This window comes from Podarcis vaucheri, assembly GCF_965113315.1.
Source record: "Podarcis vaucheri genome assembly, chromosome: 10".
Classification (NCBI taxonomy): domain Eukaryota; kingdom Metazoa; phylum Chordata; class Lepidosauria; order Squamata; family Lacertidae; genus Podarcis; species Podarcis vaucheri.
In genome coordinates, this window is record NC_138748.1 from 25,113,757 (window position 1) to 25,133,149 (window position 19,393).

Sequence of the window (19,393 nt, forward strand, 5' to 3'; positions counted from 1 at the left end):
GGGCAGGGGTACCTTTCCCTTTCCCTATTATTATTATTATTATTATTATTATTATTATTATTAGGCAAATTTATTTGTGAAGAGGTGTGTGTGTTTGTTTGAAACAGAAACCACTGCAGCAGAGTCTCATGGAGAATCGTTTTCACTGTAGGTGGTGTGTTTGAGAAAAGCTTGGCCAGTTTCACCTCTGCATCACAGGGACTCTATTATACAGCCTGTTGCAGAATTGCGGGCAGCATCTTGTCAGTTTCATCCCACTCCTCTTTGAAGCTTTGTGCATCTTTCTTGAGGTTCAAGATGTCAGGCCCAATTGCCTTCAGGATCCGGCCCGCGGACTGTCTGTGAATCGGCGTGGGGATTCTGTTCGTTTGGGCTGCGCCATCCCCCCCCCATGCCATTCCATTTCCCCCACTCTCCCTCAGATGAAGCATGGCAGCGCCTCCTCCCTCCCTCCTCCTGGCTTCTCCCCACCCTGCCTAGAGGAGGAAGGGGGCTGGGCTGAGCTGGCTGAGCACCATTTTGAGTACCCCCTCTCCGGAGCCAGCCCTTTCACACCACTCATCTTCCCTTCTCCGCTGCTGCCGCCACCCTGGTGCTCCTGTGTACCAAAGAATGGAGCAGATGAGCTCGCTCTGTCTACCAACAAGAAGCAGCAGCACAGCGGTGGCGGCGGCAGCCCCTGGGAAGGTAAACGCAGCAGCTGAGGGGTGGGGAGGAGGACTACTTGTCCCCCTCTCCTCTTCTTCCAGCTCCCCCCGCTCTGGTGCCGCTTCTCCGGCCCACCACAAGGTCTGAGGGACATTGGACCGGCCCGCGGCTAAAAATGTTTGCCAACCCCTGACCTAGACCCTGCTTATCCCCACCTTACCCACCAACCTTTATGTGTAAGAATGTGAACTTTCTCTGCACCCATTTATTTATTTATTTATTTATTTATAAATAAATGAAGTATTTTAAAATGGGGTGAAATCATAGCTGTCAACTTTTCCCTTTTCTTGCGAGGAATCCTATTCGGAATAAGGGAATTTCCCTTAAAAGAAGGGAAACGTTGACAGTTATGGGTGAAATACTGAGTTTTAAAAAAAAGATCAGCGTAGCAGAAACATTAAAGCGACTTTCTATAAAGCTATCGCAACCTGATAGGGTGGCTGCAGGATTTCAGGAGCTGATGCCGCCATGCTTCTGGCAGAAACCTAGGCAGGATATTAGGGAAGCAGTCTGTCTTAAGGGACATTGGGATGTGCTGACCAGCCGGAAGTAGGAACAGACAAAAGCCCCTTGCAATTTACTGGAAACAAGGTGGGGATAGTATGACCCAATCCTTTGAGGAAGCAAATGGAAAACACATTATTATAACTGCATCAGAAGGATTGGCATTATTCACTGGCCATGATATGGGAGAATATTTGTTATGCATCCCAGCATCTAGGCAACGACGACACACACAGAGGTTCTGTTGATGTCCTTCTGTGGAAGTTAGGCTTATCAACGCTTCTTAGCCAAATCAGGAAGAAATGGAGGGGTGGGCTGTAGTTCTGTGGTACAGGATTTGCTTTGTATGCTGGAAGTGCTGGGTTGAATCCCTGGCATCTCCCAGGTAGAGCTGGGAAATGCTTTCTTGTCTGAAACCCTTAAGAGCTGCTTCCAATCAGTATATAAACCTACTGAACTAGATGGGTTGTTGGTCCAGCTCAGTAGAAGACAGCTTCCCTGTTCAAATCTAAGACTGATATTATGTGGCATACTGGAATACTGTGGCCACCCCACCATGACTTCCTAGCAGCCCTGCCAGGTTCAAAAGGCACCCAGCCACCCCGGCAAAATAAATGGAATCCTCATAGAAGGCAATATATGAATGTGACTAGGAAGAGACCAATCCGATGTCTAGGGGTGTGATCTTAGACTCACAGCCTCTCTGTATTGACTATGAATCTGTATTGCCTTTAGCAGCAGCTACGCTTGTCTGTGAATTCTGCTGTCAGGTGCTTGCTTGCTAAATTATCTATCCATGATCTGACAGCTTAATTATGGCAGCAAGACCTATTACTGGAAATGAAAAGAATCAATTTCTGATTATGGTTTGTAATGAAGCTCAGCAGGGGCCCAATTTTGCTCCTTTCTTTCTTTTCTTTTTTCTCTCATAACAATTGAAGAAATCTGCCTGTATTAATTCTGTACCGCCAGCTGCTGCTCAAGGTTTGAAAGTTAATGGACTGCAAGGCACTCAAAGGTACTCTCAGGTCACTGACCAAAGACTATTCCTGTTTGGCATGAAGAGATAAACAAGGTGTACTGGGTGAATTTAAAGTGAACGAATTCTCTCACAAAAATTGAATTGGGACCTATTAGATTTCCCTTTGATGATACTGGTGGTTGAATCTTCAACAGAACGCATACATGATTGTGATTTCCTGCCATCAGGTTCTTAGACCAGATGGTACATACCCCAGCCAAAGAGTCTGTTCAGCAGTCACAGCTTTTGTAGCTGGAGTCAGTCCGGGCCCTGCCTTCCCAGACCAGGTGGGAGAAGGCAAAGAGCTCTTCCAGGACTCACAGCCAAGATGGTACAAATAGTAAAGGACATATAATTTAAATGAATATTTCAGAGGATAAATAATTGGTGGTTTCTTTTCTTTTCTGTTCTTTGTCCCCAGGACTGGGAGTTTCCACATTTTATGGGTGATGTTGATGTCAATCTACCTGGCTTGCCTGCTGCGCACTTTCAGTTTAGATTGCCTTATTTCAAGAAGATTTTAAAGGAGGAGTATCACATACATATAACAGGTATGTTAACATTCTTTGCTATCCCCTTCTTGGTATTTAGCTAGGCTAGGAATGCAGCGCCCACCCACCCCCCCACCCCCCGCAGTGATTCTGAAGTGGTGTAGTCCAGAATCCAACCTTATTCTGCTTCGCTTGAGCTTTATCTCTGTCAACAGTCATGGAAAAGCACCTCCAGGACTGTACCACTTCAGAGTTGAAGTCTTGCATGTCTAGTTTGACGTGGGTGATGGAACACGCTTGTTTTCTCCTGTTCATGAGGGTAGGACCCAAACCAATGGTTTCAAGTTTCAAAAAAGAAGATTTCAACTAAACATCAGGAAGAACTTTCTGATAGTAAGAGCAGTTCAGCCGTGGGACAGAGGTGGTGGACTCTCCTTCCTTGGAGGTTTTTAAACAGAGGTGGGATGGCCACCTGTCATGCTTTAGTTGAGATCCCTGCATTGCAGAGGGTGGACTAGATGGGCCTGTTGGGATACTGCCAGGGAGATAAAGTCCATCATGGCCCCCAAGCCGGCTGCCGGACGACCCATCAACCTCCCGTAGACATGCAGTATTATCGATTAGCGACATGAGTTTCTAGTAAAAAAACTTGCCACATCTAGAGCTGATGCACACTCTGTCAGCAGATAATGCACAGCCAAAAGTTGCACTCAGGAGAGCATTATTTACAAGCTTTATTCAGCGTTGATCAGAAAAAAGAAAGACATGACTGCCTGCGACAGTGTCTCCAGCAGAGAGAGAAAACGAAAGCAATAGGAAACATAAACATAAACAGGGCCTTAGGTTCCCTTCCAACATGACAGTCCTATGATTCTACGTAGATGGCATTTCTGGGGATTATGGGAAAGGACTCAGCCATGCAGCCCCATACCTGTAGCCTGAAATAGTGCAGGCCTGAAACAGTTTCACTAAAACCACCTGCTGTTTCGTGCAGACCAGGCCTTTCAAAACAGCTCTAGGATGTGTGTCTTTAGGAATCACAGGTTGCACCATGTCACTGCAGATTAGTGCAGCTATCCTCTGTTGTCTGCTTGTATCTTTTTCTGGCCTCTCTTTTGTTCTCATTTTGGAAAGGCTTCCTGAAACATACAGCGATGCTTTAACTAGAAGCGGAATGACAGCTGTAAATCAGGGTTTCCCAAAATTGGGTCTTTAGCAGTTTTTGGACCACAATTCCCATCATCCCTGACCACTGTTCCTGCCAGCGAGGGATGATGAGAGTTATAGTCCAAAAACAGCTGGAGATCTGAGTTTGGGAAACCCTGCTGTAGGTGTTCCTGGCACTCAAAGGGAAGGAGGAGGAGAGAATTTTCTGATAGCAGAAACAGTCTCTAACGTTAAGAGGAATCTGAATTTCCAAATGGTTCTGCTTTATGATGGAAAAATGGCATTTAGATGACACGATATTCACCAATGAATGTGCACATTTTTTGTTATGTATTAGCAACTATTATGAGGAAGCCTGATCAGTGTTGTTTTTAGGATTTATACACCCCCTCTCATTTTGATAAAAATACCAAGGTGGCTCACAAATGAGTAAAAACCAAGTATAAATCAGATTATAAAACTATAGCTACCCATTATTAAAAGACCTAATAAATCCAATTGTATTGATGTAAAAACCTCAGTGGTAGCTCCATATTAAAAACTAATCTTTCCTGGTTATAAACAAATGGTCACGAAGTTGGCACCAGGGAGATTTCAGGACAGCTGAAATGTACATCAGTGCATAGCTAGACAGGAGAAGGAAATATGCCCAAAGGCCTGGGGTAAAGATGCAGGTCTTGACCAATCATTGAAAATCATACAGGGATGGTGCAAGTCATTTCATGGCAGAGAATGCCCTCTCAATGTAGGAGCAGGTGTTCCTTCAGATATTTGGGAGCCAAGTTGTATGTGAGTTTTACATGTCAATGTTAACAACTTAATCTGAGCTTGGTAGCGAATTGGCAACCAGTGCAGATCTTTTAAGAGCAGAGTAATATGCGTCAGATTTCAGGGAGGTGTATTTTTGGTGGGATGAAAGGAAGGAATGAAAGGAATGAAAACATAGATATCTGTGTCAAGAAACTGACAAGCATCTTGGACTCCATTCTCTTTAAGTATTTCTGACCATGGGACCATTTCTGGCCATTTCTGGCCCTTAAGCTTTTGAAATCAGCTTTCTTAAAGTACATGTCTGACTACACTCAGTTTTCCCTTGCCGGTGTCTAATGAAACCCAAGAGGACATAATCACTTCCTCCCAAGGTTATCCTGTACATTCGCTTCATCGATCAGTTTCTCCCTGTTGGTGAGTCCCGGGTCCAAGAGAGAGTACTCCCTTGTTGCTTCTTCCATCTTCTGGGAAATGAAATTGTCAGTTGAGGAATTTGTTGGACCTACTACTACTGCTGCTACTCCTCCCTTTCTGTTTGATCTGTTCCATTTGAGCAGGTTGTACCCCTCAGTTTCTACATTCCAGCCATCCCATCAGGTTTCAGTAATGCCTATTAGGCCATATTTACCATCCTGTATTTAGAGCTCAAGTTCTTCTTGCTTGTTTCACATACTCTGTGTATTCTTGTAGAGACAACTGAAACCATGAGTCATTCCTCCACTCACTGCTGCCTCTATCCCCCTCCATCAGGTTTCAGTAATGCCTATTAGGCCATATTTACCATCCTGTATTTAGAGCTCAAGTTCTTCTTGCTTGTTTCACATACTCTGTGTATTCTTACAACTGAAACCATGAGTCATTCCTCCACACACTGCTGCCTCTATACCCCTCCATAGGAAGTCACCTGCCAGTATGTTTAGCGGGAGAAGGTGTAGCAGATCCAAACCATAACTAAAAAAATTATAGTGCAGGCTGTGGCATTTAAAGATCTACTCTTAGTCGAAAGAGCAAAGATAATTAAACATTTTCTGGTGAATGCAGCAATCAAGAGGAAACAGGAGGTGCTGTTGGGATATTGATTATGCCACTGACAATGAGATACCTTAATATGGCAGTTGGAATTTGATGTTCTTTGTTTTCATTCTAGTGCTCTTTAAAAGTAGACTGTTTGTGGTTAGTCAATGTCTCTTCCCTCTCCCAGCCTCTATAAACTAATGGGGATATTTTTTGTGTGAAGGGCATAATTTAATTGCAGAATGAGCACATGAATAGGGATTGTAGAATGGGTTTTTTTCTTCCAGCTCAGAATTAATAAGTTCTATTTATTAGATTTCCTAGACAAATCAGTCTATTTGAATTCATGTCACATCGTTTGAGTTGCAAGAGCCTGCTTTATCTCAGCTCTGTGCCATTTTTTAGGAGAATCATAAAGCACATCAACTCGGCATGAGAAAATCCCTTTGGGTGGGCTTTGCTAGGCCCATCTGTTGTTAAATCAATGCTGGGTTTTGAGCTCAGTTCTCAAACTTTGGAACTTTCTAAGCTTTTTGTGTTGCTTGCAGACACGCTGTGATTTCCCTGTCCAAATCTAGATGAATATATACAACAACCTGAAAATATTTCAGGTGATGTGAATTACTGATCAAACAGGTTCTTTGGAAATGATGCACTCTGTATATGAAGTGGCTATGTTTGTTATTCAGTCCATTTGGTGCAAAATGAATGCCGTAGCTATGAAACCTGCCGAGGCCATGCATAGATCACAGAAGCTGGCAACAAGAAATGGGTATTTTTTCAGCAGATTAAAATAAAAACAGGAAGGGAATATACCAAACTGACAGCAACAAAATTTACCCATGATTCTTCCATTCCCCCCTCCCTTTCTCCAAGGGAGAAGTTCACGACACACATGGACCAGCCAATAGGCTTTACATCATGCCTTCTCTGAAGTATTTTGTTGTCATAGAAGAACAGCCAAATGGAAATGGCCTCTCTCTCTCTCTTTAAAAAAAACTTTGAAAAAAGCATTTGGGAGGACATCCCTGCCTGTTACCCAGTGTTCTGGCACTGCCAGGAATGTGTCCTCCAATTGTGCAGCAATAACTCACTGGAGGAATTGGAAATGGTTCTCTGCTTGTAGTTGGCAGGACATCTAAATAATTGGTGGCACTTGGAAGATGAAGTGGCCTGGAACTGGCTGGTTAAAGGTCTCCAGCAGTGATTCAGCAGAGGTCTATGAAAAGCCAGAAGTTGCTTGTGATGTATTTTTCAGATCATTGGCATAAGATTAGCATGTAGAACACAGAGAGAACAGTTCTAATAGATCTAGGGAGCTAACGTGGTTCCCTTCAGATGATGCTCAGTTGCAGCTTCCATCATCCCTGTCCATGGTGGCTGGAACGGATGGCGGTTGGAGTCCTACAACATCTGAAGGGCATCACATGGACTTTCTCCTGCATTAGAACATTCCTGTCCAGGATAAATACGAATTCCCAGCAAACTCAGATTTTAAGTCACATTTCAGAAACTATTTTAGAGTTTGTTTTGGTCCAGACTTTGGATTTTCTGGAATCCTGACTGAGAGCCAGTGTGGTGTAGTGGTTAAGAGCAGTAGAGTCATAATCTGGTGAACCGGGTTCGCTTCCCCGCTCCTCCACATGCAGCTGCTGGGTGACCTTGGGCTAGTCTCTCAGCCTCACTCACCTCACAGAGTGTTTGTTGTGGGGGAGGAAGGGAAAGGAGAATGTTAGCCGCTTTGAGACTCCTTCGGGTAGTGATAAAGCGGGATATCAAATCCAAACTCTTCTTCTTCTTCTTCTGAATTTGAAATGGCTCCTGACCCTGTTGTGGGGCAATGATATTAGGCCGTCACACCAGATACTCAAAGACATGATTTGGCCCCAAACCCAGATCAACAATGTCAAAGGACATTCATCTCTCAACTTCATTTTCTGAATAATATTTAGAAATATGTCTTTTTAGTACCGTATTTACACTCCCCTCCCCCCCAAACACCCTTTGTCGCTTGAAATTTTACCTTTAGACACGCTTTCCTGTTGTACTTCAGAGTCTCTAAGAATTGTCTTGGTTTCAGCAGCTTTCTTTCGATCCTTCCAGACCATATGAGATCCACCCATTTCTTATGGGTTTGGGTTTGGTTTTATGGGACGAGGGTTATTTTGCTTTTGTTTTACCTTTAGCACACAGGCTGAGTATAATTAGTTTGTGAAAGGAATGCCAAATTTGCATTTTCAGCTACCAAGCATTCTGTAAAAATCAGGTTGATAAATGTGATACCTGATTGGCTGTGAGTGTGTGACCAGATAAATGTGAATTGCCTGTAATGTGCTGGGGGGGGCGTTGTCTGAAGCCCGTTTCATTCTATTCAAGTTGTCGTTCTTGTTAGATTGGCTCCATTAATGGAAATCAAATCAATGTGTTCAGAACAAAATCTATCACCTCAACCATGTGGTCTATAAACAAGAAAAAATATCTTGAAATCCTTGAGCATGACATATGTTAATTGTGCATGGTGGAGCCAGTGTGTCACGGAATGGAACACCTCTTTTAACTAATTGTCCCCTTAATCCTCAAATTGAACTCTGAAGTGAGGGAGCCACAAGACTGGAGAAGGTCAGTGCCAATTACTCTCCAACATTGCTCATCAGGTCTCTGTCAAGACCAGCACGATGGAAACATCAACAATACTGATTCTGTGCCCTAATGTGCACCATTATTATTTTATGCTCCAGTAACACCCCCCCACACACACGCTATGACTTCTCCTTAAATCCCGTTTGTAGCGAGGAGTTCCAAATGTGTGTTTTAGTCCATGTTAAATATTCTTCGGTCTTGCTTCCATTCTTTCTTCTTTCTGTGTGCATAGAGAGATCTTGTGTTTTTGCATCTGCTTAACTCATCTGGATTTCCCTTGACAGATGGCTCATTGCAAACGCATGTGCTTTCTTTCCTAGGCAGCAGTTTATGTAAATACACAGCATAGCCTAGTTTCCATGGTACCCTGGGAGATTTGTAGGACTTAGAAGTGAGTTTGGTTATCCACTCTCCTTGTTAAAATAGATTCAGGGGCTAGACTAGTTCCTTTATTTAAAAAAAAGTCTATTTATTATCCAGCCACACTGGATGCATAGTTTGGATCTATAAAGGTCCAGGTAATTCAGATTCAAATATATAAACACTTGCAATATTGAGCAAGGGGATGTTATTTCAGTCTCTTTAATGAGCATATCCATGATTTTGGCCAAGATCTCACCAAAATCATACGAGAACTTGCAGAGTGCACAAGATCTTGCATGATTTCAGCCGAGAGCTCACCTTAAATCAGCACCAGTGCCAGAATCGCTTCTCTGCCAGTGCAGATGTGGCAGTGGGTGGTACATGTGACAGTGGCAGGACCAGTTATGGTGGTGCTGGTGCTGGTGGCAGCAGCAACAGGGCAGAGTGGCACTTTCCATTTTGCTTCAGGCGGCAAAGTGGGATGAACCGTCCAGGAAAATACATTGCATGTAGAAAGTCCCAGGTTAAAACCCTGGCATTGTCAGAGTCCTTGCTGAGGAGGGCCGCACTGAGAAGGAATGGTGGGAACCTCCCCCTCCCTCTGCTTCATATCCGTATCCTGAATCTTCCCAGGAGCAGGAGGACGGTATAGATTTGGAACAGTGGTTTGCAGAGGGACATAGTTCAGAAGGCAGAAGCTGGGAAATACTGGATGGGGAACAGCTAGGAGATGAAACACTGGGGGAGAGAGAGGGTGAACAAATTCACTGTCTCTGGAAAGCATTGCTCCACTCTCCCCAAGGTCAAGAAGAGCTGAGAAAGTGGCAGAACAGAAAGCACACAAAGCACGGAGGGTACATACTCAGATCACAAGATGTAGAAGTGATGTAGATTAATAGGGATGTAAGGGGGAAGGATCCTTAATTGGAAGCACTGCCATTCCTAGGAAATGGGTCCTTTGTTCTCTCTCTGTGATTATTAAAGTTTCTAACTGGTAAGAAGACTCCTTTTCCTTTATTCTGCTTATCTACATCCATGAGGAAGGAAGCTGATTCCCTGAATCCTGACAGGCATTTACAGTTAAGAAAGAATTTGTAGCAGTCGATAGGAAAGGTATTTGCTCCCTGAGACTGTGGGCTGCAGATCCAAGTCCAATATAGTCAAAACCACACCCTCCAGAAGTTGTTGGATTCCAGTTTCCAGCAGCCCCAGCCAGCACGGCCAATCATCAGGAACAATGGAGAGTTTCTACATTAGCTACCCCTGAAAGAGAGAAGAGGGGGCTCGGTGGATGAATAATCTGGGCTGGTATAAGACAGCTTCTGAGTTTCCCTTATGGTATAAAGATTGACAATACGCTTACAGTCATTCCAACTGAAATAGATATGCTGGAGATCAATATGTACCATGCTAGAAAATGCCCGCAGATTTAGAAATAAAGGTCAGCAAAGGAAACCCAGTGTTTTAAGCAACCAAGTTGTATCCGCCAGACTCTGAAAGAATCTCGCTGCTGGTTGTCATCAGAATAGGGAGGCTGGTGGTTACAGCGAAGGCAGAGGATGCGTGTCTGTACTGACTGCAGGCACTCCAGACACAGAGATGCCTCGGGGACCCTGTGGGCAAAAATAGAAAGGTCAGAGGTCAAAGCGAAGCAATCCAAGCAGAGCGGTTGTTCCAGAAGGTCTCTGAGGGATTCCTGTTTTGTTCATCTGTGTACAGTATGTGTGTCTGCAAACATCCTCGCAAGGCACTCAATAGCAGCAAAGTGCTTTCTGGAGATACAGACAGAAGCATTTGATGCTCCTTGCGATGGCTGTAACTGAGATGAGAGGGCTCAACAAACAGCAACATTTTGAAACGTTAGCTACTAGAAATCCACACAGACAAAGAGCTGGTCCTTAATTTGCTCTTTTTGCTCCATTCCGGGAATGGGAAACAGAAGGCCTGAATGGCTTTGACACCCGGAAAAAAATTCCTCCTGAATGCAGCCACACAGGGTTTATCCTGACCAGGTGGGAGGAAAGAACCCTCATAAGATAGAAGGGATAGATCCATGGAAGCCGGCTATTCTTAGGAGAGATGGATGGCTCGTTGTAGGACAGAGGGATAAAGGCAGAGCAATTTGTGTGTTCACATGTTCTGGCAATTCCCAGGACATCTGACCAGGGAGCATCCAGACAGCAGTTCACATAGATTCAGCAGTTTGGAGCACCTGAGGGGCAGCTAATTGAACACATTTATGAGGAGGTCGTTTCCTTCGTAGCTGGAGATCAAGCACTGTGATTGTGTGGTTGCCACCTTTGGGGAGTAAAGTTTTGGCAATACTGTCCAATTTGTAAGTTCAGAGAAGACAAATACAGGGTTCTTAAAATTTCTTCTCTAACCTTTTCCCCTGCTCCTTAAAGATATGTCTCATGTTCCTGTCAGGGCTCTCCTCACCTGGTGGAATGATGAGATAAGCAGAGCCATGGATGCAATTGTTCCTTCTTCTCCTTCATGGTTGCTATGCAGTATGTAGGTCACATTGGTAGTCTAATGACCTATATGCAATGTAATGTGTCAGTGACTAGTGCTGGTGGGGTAAATCTCAGTCTAAACCTAACCAAACGTGGTGAAGCCACATTATCACCAAGGGTGTAGGAAGGGGGGTGGTGGGGGCAGGCTGCCCCGTGTGTCATCCCTGAGGGGGGGTGACAAAATCCCCCCGGACACAATCGCTGCCGCCCCAGATGGCACCCCTGGCATGATCACGGTCGCGCCGGATGGCACCTCCTGGTGCAATCACCGCTGTACTGGATCTCACCCCCCAGCACAAACGCTGCTACGCTGGATGGCAACCCCGGCACGATCGTGGCCACGCTGGATGGCACCCCCAGCACAATCGTCAGCACACCAGATCGCCCTCCCAGCATGAACACACCCCAGGCCCAATTGCCCCGTCCCCTGGACAGATCACCCCACCCCAGGTGGGCGGTATGTGCAACACTCTAGGAGCCAGAGCGGATAGCTCGGCCGCTGATTATCTCACCTGCCATGTGGCACTGGTGGTGAGGAATCTTTCCCCACAGTCCTTCTTGGTAGTTCCACCATGCTCAGAATTTGAGGGTGGTGGCCCAGGAGAAAGCATTTCTGTGGCAGCTCTTAAATTGTGGCACTCCTTCCACAAACAGGTGTGCTTGGCACCTTTATTATAGCGTTTCTGCTGTATATTGAAGATGCACCTCTTTGCAATAACCCATTGATATATATTGTAGGACCCATCCCCCCTCTCTCTGTCCCTCTCTCTTACATAATTTCATTAAACTAGATTTTTAAAAAAGATTTTCAAGACTCATCCTCTTCCCTTGATCATAATATCTTGTAAACAATTTTTAATATTGTATTTTTAAATTGCTGTAGCCTTCCCAGGACCTGATCATTAAGGGCAGGAAAGAATTGTTGTTGTTGTTGTTACCTAATAAGAAGGAAGCATCAGATACAGCAGTAGTGTTAGGCAAGCATAACATAGACCAGTTGCTACAAATCTCTAGCCTTGAATGCTTGACTACTGGAATTTTCTGCTGCATAAATGCCTGAGGCTTCCGCCTTCTGCCCTCCTTGAAGTGAGTTACATAGAATCTAGCAGTCACCACTGTAGCAGTAGCACTAATTCTGAACAAATGAGTGATCAGTCCTAGTGACACTTTAGTAACCTGCAAGATGGTCCTTTAGATGTGGCCTTTATTTTTCTGGAAGGATTTTTGTGTCCCGAAACAGCTGCTCTTTAGGTTTATTGATCTACACTGCATCTCCTAGTATTTTAAACCCACAGGTCACCTACAGATGAATTCAATTTGTTGTACTTCTGGGTTTCCTTTCCCAAATGATTTATTATAAAACAAGGCATAATTCTGAAATAGTAAAACTTTTCCATTCACCAATCTGACTCTACTGCATATTTAATTCAAACCTCATTGTACATATTAACTGAAAATGCTCTCTTCATAGTCTTCTGAGTGACTTTGCCTGTACCTTTCGCTGTCCTGGTACAGATTGACTCATCATATGCTTTCCTTATTTTTCTTTCTGCTACAGGCAAGTGGTTTAACTATGGAATCATATTCCTTGTTTTGATCTTGGATCTGAACATGTGGAAGAATCAGATATTTTACAAGCCCCATGAATATGGTCAATATATTGGTCCTGGGCAGAAGATTTACACAGTAGAAGACTCAGAAAGCTTGAAGGACCTCAACAGAACCAAACTGTCTTGGGAATGGAGGTCAAACAACACTAACCCTTTGACCAACAGGACCTACGCCGAAGGTGACATGTTTCTGCATAGCCGGTACATTGGTGCGAGCCTAGATGTTAAATGTCTGGCCTTCATTCCATGTCTACTGGCTTTCGCACTGTTTGGCTTCTTCATCTGGTTCTTTGGGCGATTTCTGAAAACCGACCAAGGCATGGAAAATCTTGACAAATCGTACACACGCATGAAAAGGAAATCGCCATCCGATGTGGCGATGACACGAGAGAACACCCAGGTTTTAGCAGAGGAGCCCTTTAGCTGCGAAGATCCACATTTTATATCCATCAAGTCAGACTTGAGCGAGATCGTCTTTAATTCTTCCCTCCTGACATCAGAAAACCTTAGCGCACATTTAAGTGAACAGCCAAGCCCCCTGCAACCGATAAGAGAGCCTCCCGTACCTAAGAATAACTCTTTAACCTAATAACATCTCTTTTGGAAAGAGCGAAAGAAGCAATTGTGGTCAGATTTCATTGTTAACTTTTTTGTAAAGTGACAGTTTACGTAGTCTAAAGAACAAGAGATACAACCTATACCCCAACGGTGCTCAACATGTTTTTTTTCTATGGCTTTGTTTTCTACTTGTATTATAATGACTTGTGCCTATTGTATTATATCAAACATTCCTTTATAGATTGCTTCTTTCAAAAGTGCAATAGTGTACTAGATGACAACCTGCAGGTTTAAAATGCTGCTTTGGTGGTGCCTTGAAACTTTAAATGGTCCTTCTGACTCCAGCATGGGGAAGAGAACTGAAGCTGTCCTTTGCAACTATTTTGAAAGGGCACTTCGGTTTATAGAACTTGGCTAGAGAATGTGTCGTCCACTAGCTGAACATGGTAAGTCTCACTCCAGGACCTCCTCCTCCGCCCCTTCTAAGACTTGGATGATAGTAGACTCTGTGGGGCAGCAAAGGAATCCCTCTGTTTGCAGACTGGTGTGGGAAACTGTTGAGCATCTGCTACATCCTACAGACCGTCCAATGCGGTTAGCCAACGCTGTGCACTCCAGATAATATGAACTACAATTCCATTCCTCCCTTGCCACTGGCATGCTGACTATGGGTGATGGGAATTGGAGTCCACGACATCTGGAGGGTAGTGGTCTACATGGTCTACCCACAATTTGGAACCTCACTTGATGAGTGTTGTCAACAACGCAGGCCTGATGTCAACGGTCAATGTATTTGTGAAGGGGTTCCTCATAAGCAACGGCAATGAAAGCCCGGCTTTTATTTACGGATGCATAGAGCCAATGACTTCAACAGCTGGACTTCAAAGAAGCATGTTGATTCCCTTTTAATTTTGCTGGCTAGCTTCCAGAGACAAACGTCGATTCATAACATCAGTCTGATAATGTAGCATGGGTCACTGCTTAGGGACATGTGACTTTCTCCACAAGTAATTGCAGTTAGGTGATAATACCTAATTATGTTTTCCATAATTAGAGATGAATTGCCACTCGATTAAAAATCCTGCCCTTCTCCTTTAGGAGCAAAAAGGTTAAAATGCAGTGTTGGTGGGACAAGTCAGGATCTTTGCCGAAACCAAAGCGATGCCAAAGAACCAATATTGGGAATGTGCTTAAAGCTAGCAGGGTGCAGCATTTGCAGTGCTGATGAACTCCGATGTAAACATGCACTGGGGCAGGCATGGGCAGAAAGTAACTCAGCATCTCAGGGTGATTTGCAGTAGATCGGCAAGAGTTCATCATTCTCAAAAAGACTTCCCACCTCCTAAAATCAGGTTGCTGAAACATAAAAAGCTTGGGGAGGTGGGGAACCAGGGATTGACTGATGTGTGAAAGGACTGTTGAAGCTATTCCGGTCCTGAACGCAAATCCTTGGGCTGAACAGGTGCTTAATATTAAGTATACAGAAGCCCAACCTTCATCCCCTGGTGCCAACGTTTTGCATCCAGCTCTGGTTGGTGGATCTCAAAGTCCAAGCAGAAAACAAAATAGATCCATCAGGCCTGATATCTGGCTGCCCCTGCATTTGGGTGTACCAGCAGGAAACTTGGGCAATGCCACCAAGGGAATAGACTTTGTTGGCTGGTTGTGGTACGAGGACTGAATGCATGAAATAGAATAGCAAATTCTGTGTTGTTTTGTTACTCTGAGGAATTAACACGGTGTCCGCTAATAAAAAAGAAAACTGAGAAACAAAACCAAGGTGTAATTGTGTTTATTTTCTCTTTTGCTTTGTTAGATAATAAATAAACAAATTCCTAGTTATTTTATTTAATGCTTTTTTTCCTCCGAGGAGCTCATGGGAGTTCTGCTTGGCTCTCCCCCTCCACATTTAATCACTCACAACAACCCTGTGAAGTGGGGTAGACTGAGAGGCAGTGACTAACTCAAGATCACCCAGTGAGCTTCCTGGCCAAACGGGAATTTGAACCTGGGTCCTATTCCAACATACTTCTTCTTCTTTGGCGATCCCTCGTAGCCAAGTAAGATTGTCTTCCGTAAACACGGTTTTAACAATGAGTCCGTAAGTGACTGTGGAGGCCAATTCTGGATCCACACATCCTTCCACAGTGGGGACATTGGTTTCCAGGCAGGAGTTGATCATGGTGTGGATTTGCCAAGCGTGCCTTCCTCCTAGCACGTTTCTCCCTTGCGTCCTGAGTTCAAGTGTCTCCAAAGTCTTGGTAAAAGCTGTTCTCCAATTGGAGTGCTCGCAGGCCAGTGTTTCCCAATTGTTGGTATTTATACTACATTTATTAAAAAATTGCCTTGAGACAGTCTTTAAAACTCTTTTGTTGACCGCCAGCATAACACTTTCCATTTTTACGTTTGGAATAGAGTAGTTGCTTTGGAAGACGATAATGAGGCATCCGCACAACATGTCAGTCCAACGAAGTTGATGAAGAATCATCACTTCGACACTGGTGATCTTTGCTTCTTCCAGTACACTAGCATTAGTCTGACTGTTTTCCAAGTGATGTGTAAAATTTTTCGGAGACACTGTTGATGGAATCTTTTGAGGAGCTGGAGATGGTGTTTATAAGTGGTCCATGTTTCACAAGCATACAGTAAGGTTGGTAGTACAATAGCTTTGTAAACAAGCATTTTGGTTTCCCTGCGAATGTCCCGGTCCTCAAACACTCTGCACTTCAATCAGGAGAAAGCTGCACTCACAGAGCTCAGGCAATGCTGGATTCCAGCACACTAACCGCTACACAACACTGCCTCTCATTAGGTTGATCCGGTTGGTCAGTTGCCTTTTTCCCAAGCACTTAAGCTGCCTCAGATGTAGACCCAAATCCTGCTGTAACAATCCTTGTTTCTCAGCTGTCTCCCGATGCTTGCGCATTTTGTTTTGATCTGCCTGCTTTTCAAATTGGCTGCCTGCTAAAATTAGCATGCATAATTGAACTATGCATTTATTACCCATCTTTTGAGAGCTAAGTTTAATAAACACTCAGCAACTGATCAGCATATGGCTGGAGCCTATCCTTGCTGAAGTATGTGTCTTTTACTTTTCATCTGTACTCTGAAACCCCACAGCACTACATGAGCTTGAATTTCTGCCATGATGTCCCTGCTGAAAATGATGCATTGGTGCTCCACTTTAACACTTCTTCGCTTGGCACCTATGTGTGGGCATCAGGATGTTGGAAATTCCACAGATTTTATTGGTTCTTGGAAGGGTTTTAAAAAACACAGACATCAGGATCACAGTAATACCAACCCACACCCCCTTCGCCTACAGAATATTTAATATTTTATCTGCAGAAACTTTTAATCACCACTGAATTTGTATCCCTTGGAAATTGTAGCTCTCATTAGTGTTTGGTAAGTGGAAACTTGTTCAAGCTGTAGAAAAATAGAATTTACATTTTACAGGGAGCCCACTGCTTGGAAGCTTATTAAAATGCAAAGACTTTGATTTTGCTGCATAGATGATTAGCTTTGTTTAGTTTTTCAGCTAAATTTTATTTTGGAGTGCATTTGGACGAGAGGCACACAAATGGCTGATTGGGTTTGCCAGCACTCATCCTTCCGTGCTGAGCACCAAAATATCAAAATCTTGTTTGTGTGTGTGGTGTGTGTGTTCCACTTCCTTTGCTTAGTGTACGAGGGAAAATCATTAATTTAATTAAAGTGCAAAGAAAAATGAAAGAGCGCTTTGAGCCTGGCTGCCTCCACGATTACATGACCCTAAGCAATGGTTATTAAGCAGCAGGCTCACCGTTAGAATAAAATTATTTGACCTTACATCACACTAATTCTTCCAAAGCCACCATGAATTACCTAAAAGTCTAGCAGTAATCAGAGAGTCTAACAATCCTGAGATTTTATTGGGGTCTGCAAAAGCAAACAAACAGAAACTTCATTATATTGAAGAGGACTCCCAGAAATTACCCACAGCAGCCACAAAGAAGATATTGGGGCTATTCCAGGTGACCATAGAATGTCTTAAATCTTCCCTTCCAAGGGCAGAGTGAAAGGTCTGAGAAGGGAAGATCTGATCTTGGTGTGCCCTCCCTACCACTGCTGTCAAGGAGCATGCTAGGAGTGGATCAACAGTAAACAGTGATCTTAAAGGATCCATAGTCTTCCCATTCACCTGACACCCACCTGAGACATGGAGAAAGCTGTTTATTTCATTTCCCTCCCTATGGAAGCAAATGAAAGGGGAAACATAAAAAAACCCTAGAATAAATTTGGGGAGGACACACAGGGGAGAAGTTGAGGATGGAGAAATTATATTGTGCAAACAGAAGTCCTTGCAGGAAGAAGACAACTTCATAGTCTACAACCCTATAAGATTCATGTAGGCTCCTGCAATCTGCTACATTCAGCATGTTGGGGGACAAATTGAGCAGGCCTTATATGGACAAAGGACTATTCTGGTAAGACAACGCATATGGATCCAACTTCACACACACACACACACAAAAACACACTTGTTTTTGGAACAGAAATGGCCCCATACACATATTGTATGGATGTCAAGCACATCCAGTGAGGCACTAATGGGAAGGACTGCAGAGGAAGACATGAAGGCCCCATAAATCAATTTGGGTCGCACATTTCTTCAGACTGTTAGCAACACAGCATAGGCACATTTATTTCTATACCATTGCACCTGCTTTACATTCAAAATAGCGTCCTTATAAGCCTTGCATAGGGACTTTGATCCACCATTAAAAAACAACAACCTCAATGTCCAAACTGGAAGTTAGAGAAAATGTGCTTCTAAATCTCTGCCCGGCCTCTATGTTTCGCAGTTGCTCATTCATGAGTTGATTTTGCAGTTCCATGGAAAAAGACATAGAATGACCTATTAATGGGCTGTGTGGTCCAGGTCTCATCCTTGAGATCATCTCCAGGTTGAAGGAGCCTCTTGCCATGGGGCCCTCTGGAACACCCTCTCATGTTGGCAGGATCCTTCTTCCTTCCACTTTTTACTTTCTCCTGGTTGTGGTGTGTGGGTGGGATCAATGCAGAGCTGTCAACGTTTCCCATTTTTTAAGGGAAATTCCCTTATTTCAAATAGGATTTTCCCTTAAAAAAAGGAAAAAGTTGACAGCTATGGATCAATGGTAATTTTTAGAGATCCTGCCTGCCTAGACACACTAACCATGACAACACACTGGCTGTGCAAATGTGTTACGTAACTTTTAAAAAGAAAAACATAACAGATACAGCTGAAAACTTGCTATCATACCCGTTTTTCCCAGTGAGGACTACAAATGACTTCACAGCTTGCATACTGCTAGGCTGATGCAGTAGGAGATACCACTTCTCCTTTTTTAGAGGGAAATCACTGGGATCCACAGAACAACAACCTGTTCTGTTCATATTCCAAGATAACCCTCCTCTGTTGCTAGCTTTGTGCTGGAGAACCATATAGGAAAGACATCCCTTTTCAGAAAGCTTCTAAACACACACAGACTCAGGGGGCCTGTTCTGTTCCTCTGAAACAGAGAAGGGGGCAGCAAATGAAAGGTCACTTATCAGATTCCTGCAGGCAGCCTCCTCACTTGGCTCTGCTTCATGAGGAGGTTTCTTGGCATCTGAACAGCTTCTCTGCTGCCGACATTCAACCTCCATTTCTTCCCACTTGTCCTTTTAATTTTTACCCCTCTTGAGATCTCGTTGGAACCTGACTTGTCTCCCTGCAATTGCTTGATTTCAGTGTCGTCTATGACAAAACAGCTACTGCTTAAAACACACTGGAATTGCTCTAATGAGTAAATTGGCACTCTTCAACCCAATGTGTAGAGTCAACTGATGCAGATGATCCTTTTCTTTTTTCCCCCCAATGCCATTCTGGCCTAAAAATTTACAGAGGCTCTTTCGGAAGCTGAGAGCTGGCACTGGGGGACTCTGCAGCCTTCCAGATATCATTGGAGTCCAGTGGGTTTGTTGGCTTATGTTCTTAACTCCCATTCTTCCCATCCAACCTGG

The 19,393-nt window shown here is 43.9% G+C and overlaps 1 protein-coding gene across 3 annotated transcripts in view; it reads left to right on the forward strand.

The window, feature by feature from the left end:
* The window catches only part of TMEM117 (transmembrane protein 117), a 214,840-nt gene extending 199,702 nt beyond the window's left edge, over window positions 1-15,138 (forward strand). For 2 of the 3 annotated variants that reach the window (XM_082239739.1, XM_082239740.1), the window contains exons 7-8: window positions 2,655-2,784; window positions 12,754-15,138. In XM_082239739.1, coding sequence (XP_082095865.1) covers window positions 2,655-2,784; window positions 12,754-13,394 — 771 coding nt within the window. In that variant the 3' untranslated portion in view covers window positions 13,395-15,138. Of the gene's footprint in view, window positions 1-2,654; window positions 2,785-6,552; window positions 6,603-12,753 lie in introns of those variants that run through there. The other variant, XM_082239741.1, reaches the window with a different exon arrangement.
* Window positions 15,139-19,393: the final 4,255 nt, after the last annotated feature.